The following is a 4,117-nucleotide window of genomic DNA, read 5'->3' on the forward strand; positions in this document are numbered from 1 at the left end:
TATTATAGACCTGAATAAGCTAAATTAACTATTAATACAGTATGCTCTAATTGGGAATATATCTTAACTCACACAGTAGCAGGTTTGACCTGTTTTAATACATCAAACCCTGGATTTGGTGGCTTAGATGGTTTCACTATCATTGCACCCAACAATTAACCTGCTAACTGAAACCCGAAGCACATCTGTACCCCTTCAACAGCACTTATCACGCTCTCGGGGTAAACATATCGGCCACACTTTCTGAAATCACGCTTGGTCAGGAAAACGCATGCAGAGTCGCATCAGACAGCTTCAAGGACGAATCGAGGTGAGGCCGAGCAAACGGAGGCTTAATCATTCAATCATACCGTGCCGTAACACTAAAAGCATTGCACCGCATCCTATATACACAACCTTCCATGCATGTCCCATTTGTATGCGACAAGTCATTTGCATCAAGGCAAGGTGCTTTAAATAAACTCATCCCCCAGCGCTGGGATTACAGAAGCATATAACGGGAATATGTAGCAGGACACCCGCCCACGACAGCCACACTCGTTAAAAATGGATCGCTCAGAACATGGGACGCTTCAGATGGGAGCTCTCCATGTGATTCAGTGAGTGCCTTTATCAGCGGCAGCTGCAGTTCCCCTCACAGACACTCACACTGCCTCTCTGAGCACGAGAAACAAGGACGTCCTTCTTTTGCCTGGAAACCAGAGATGTTAGGAACGAGCAGTTAAAGCCTTGCTGTATCAGTACTACTCAACTTTAATTTCTGAGGAGTTAATCAGCTTGTCGAGACATTTGAAATTGCCGTGCAGGTAATTATGATGTTTATGTGAGTGTGTGTGGATGGAACGCGAGCGTTTGGCTTTTGCTCTATGTGGGATGGAGCGGGAGCTGTCCGCCAGCAATGGTGCTGAAATCAGCCTAAATGAACGAGGAAGTGATTTTGTCTTCGGCACGCATCGGGAACGGGAGTAAATACTAAAGCGGGTTTTAACACATTTATAGGCGTAAGAAGATACTAGGAGCACAGTAGCGTACGAGATTCACCCGGACTCATTCATCAGCCAACGTTTCGGTGCATTCGGACTATAAGCGTGTGGGTTTGATTCGGATGGATGAGGGAAAGTTTACACACAAACTAAGGAATCCAGTCATGCGTTGTATTGTAATATCCTTTATTCTAAGATTTACATTCTTAAACTCTAACAATCATCATAATTCGTATTTTTCTCAAATGTTATTTGATATTTAGGTTGCAATGTAATGTTGCCATTCTTCAGGAGAAGAGCAAACGCTCCCTGCAGATTTACTTCAAATGTACACGATGTATGATTGTCCCAGAGCTTGTTATTTTTTTCCTTGTGAAGGTTAAGTTACATGCAGGCACCGATAAGCCACTAACGGGAGCCCGTCGTAATTTTACAACTCTGCACTTTGTGTGAACTGTATGCGAGGTATATTGACCTTTACTGTCCTTCATATGTCGCATCTTGTGAAATGATTGGCTGGATAGTATTGTGTATGCCATACAGTCATTATTATTATAGTCTTTAGTAATGTTTTATCATACAACCTAAAATGCCTTCATCTGTGACACCTATAATAAATGGTTTTGATCCAGTCAAACACATTATTTAATATAACAAAATCACACACATACTCAAATGAAAATTTTAAGGGTCAAGTCAGGTAGAAATAGCCCCTTAGGGAAAAAACTGCTCACATCCACATTTTAATTTTTTTTTTTAAGGTTTATAGCTGTTTATACAAACTAAGTTTTTGCTATTAAGTAATTGTCTGTTTCACATTGTAGACCTGGCGACAAGGGACTACTTGAAAAGCTCAACCTGAATGTAATATTTGGTTGAAGAAGGCAGGAATAAAAAGCCATCATCATGAATTTTGTTATGAAGCAAGCATTGGGAGGTAAGTTTCAGATTGTCCCGTTTCTCCAAACATGACATACACACAGAATATTCTCAGAGCAGAAACTATACACTCATGCAGTAAACTTGCGCAGAAATACCATTATGCTCAATCTGCTTATATATTACCTTTCTCTTGGCTTGTAAGCCATGCACTGCTCTTTATTTGCATGCACATGGAAAATGAACCAAGTGTTGCTTTTTTGTCTTTGGAGTAGTGTTTTCTTATCTGTCTTAGTCTTGCATAGCTTATCTTTTAAGTCAAACAATGAGGTTTAAGATAATATTGTGATGGATTAGAAAGCACTTGATCTGTTGGACTGGTAGATAGAGGTCATGAGTCTTTGCGCATTTCAAAATCTGCCGCAGTTCCCTGTTGTTTTCATGACAAAAGGGTTTGTTTTCTAGTCGGAAGACAATTCAGATGTTTTTCTCTATTGTATTTACTATAACTTTTAAATGATCCTTTTGTTCATTATTATTTTTTCCATTTTAATTATTTTTGAAAGGCACATTTTATATCCAGACACACCAGAATTACTGACTATTGACAATGTGCTCTGCCGAGCTTAATCGAAATAATAATAATTCCATGAATATTGGCATAAATAAATATGTCCAAACAGAACTGCATCTTAATGTGGTTCATTAATCTCCTTTGCATTCGTAATGAGGATTTTATCTATCTCACTCTGTGCGGACTTCCGCTCGTCAGAGCACTTAGCCCCATCAAGACTGAGATTGACAGTCCAGTCCCGAGGGATGTCACGAGAGCAGGACTGCGGCAGTTGATTAGCAGGGATGTGCTATAAAAAGGTGGCGTATGACCTGTTTCATTAACCAGCTGCTGGGTAAAGCAGCCCATGAGGGTCCTGCCCTATAGTCCACTTGCTCCATCGATAAAGAAAATGAGTGAAATCCACTGAGCTGTACGGAAAGGGATTTCACCCTTGAGAAGCGAGAGTGGTCCCCAGCTTCATGTTTACTACCAACTTTCCTCTCTCGTCCTATCATGTCCTTTTCTAAGAGTAACAGCGCATATCTAAGATAAATCGACCTGGCTTCAGATGTTTTTGGCTTATTATATTTTAAAGATTTCAAGTCGCCTACAACTAGATTTGCATTTCCTGCAAGAATTACCAGTGCTTGCAAGGCAGCAAGAGAATAAGTTTCAGGTAAGCTTAGTTTCAGGCTTCAGTTCTGCGCAAATGATGATGACTGTCATGGTGCGTCTTGTTTTCAGTTGGCTGCACACAAGAATCAGCTATAAATGGTTAAAGTGTCCATATTATGCAAGTTCATAAATTTATTTTTGGGGTCTGCTAGAATACATTTACATGATTTAAAGTTCAAAAACACATTGTTTTTCTCATACTATACACCCTCTGCCTGCCCGAAAAACCTGTGCCTTTAAAACCCATCTTTCAAAAGAGCCCAGACTGTTCTGATTGGTCAGCCACTTAGAGTGTATGTCGGAAATGTAATGCCCCTTACCATATTTGGGTTTCAGCTCCCGAGGCTTCATGAACAGTTGTAAATGCTTCATTTCATAATTGATGAATTTTGCAATATTGAATCAACTGTGAATCGACTTGAGCTGAATAATGGCATTATTGTATATAGCTGAATTAAGCTTGTTTCATTAATACATTTTATACAGTTATTGAACAGAACTGAATCAACAATTAACTGAACTGAGCTGAATAATGACACTGTAGTCTCCGTCAAGTGATCTGTGATATTTTTCAGTTCATCTCAATGGATGTGCAGCGCACCTGTGTTTGTGTATTTGGCGTACCGTAAACTCTAGTGTGAAGGCGCACGACTCGCCGTTGCTTTCTCTCACACGCGCAAAGGGTCTTACATAACATGCAGAATTGATGCGCTACATGTAAACAATATTCTTTTTTGTATTGTCCTGTCAAAATAACAGAGTTCCTTTGGAATTCTTCAGCTTTTAAGAACTGCCGGGTTTTTCGGTATAGTGGGCGGAACTAATGCGCAAACAACAATCTCATTGGCTGGTGCTCACCTATATAAAGGTGAACTGACTTGGCTTAAATAGTATTATATCTTTGGTAACTGTGTTGTCAATATTAGAAGTATATATACTATTTTTTTAGCCCACCCTATGAAAAAAAAAAAAAAAAAGGGTTTCCTCAGTATGGAAAAATCACTTACTCACCTGCTTTTTAAGG

General features: G+C 39.6%; 1 protein-coding gene across 1 annotated transcript in view; it reads left to right on the forward strand.

The window, feature by feature from the left end:
- Positions 1-554: 554 nt before the first annotated feature.
- Positions 555-4,117, forward strand: part of LOC107660193 (complexin-1-like) — a 51,370-nt gene continuing 47,807 nt past the window's right edge. The window contains exons 1-2 of the mRNA XM_016449444.1: positions 555-806; positions 1,808-1,920. Of these exons, the coding sequence (XP_016304930.1) occupies positions 1,890-1,920 (31 nt within the window). The 5' untranslated portion in view covers positions 555-806; positions 1,808-1,889. The remainder of the gene's footprint in view (positions 807-1,807; positions 1,921-4,117) is intronic.

The sequence above is a fragment of the Sinocyclocheilus anshuiensis genome, unplaced genomic scaffold (assembly GCF_001515605.1).
Source record: "Sinocyclocheilus anshuiensis isolate Anshui unplaced genomic scaffold, SAMN03320099.WGS_v1.1 scaffold888, whole genome shotgun sequence".
In the NCBI taxonomy this organism is placed as follows: domain Eukaryota; kingdom Metazoa; phylum Chordata; class Actinopteri; order Cypriniformes; family Cyprinidae; genus Sinocyclocheilus; species Sinocyclocheilus anshuiensis.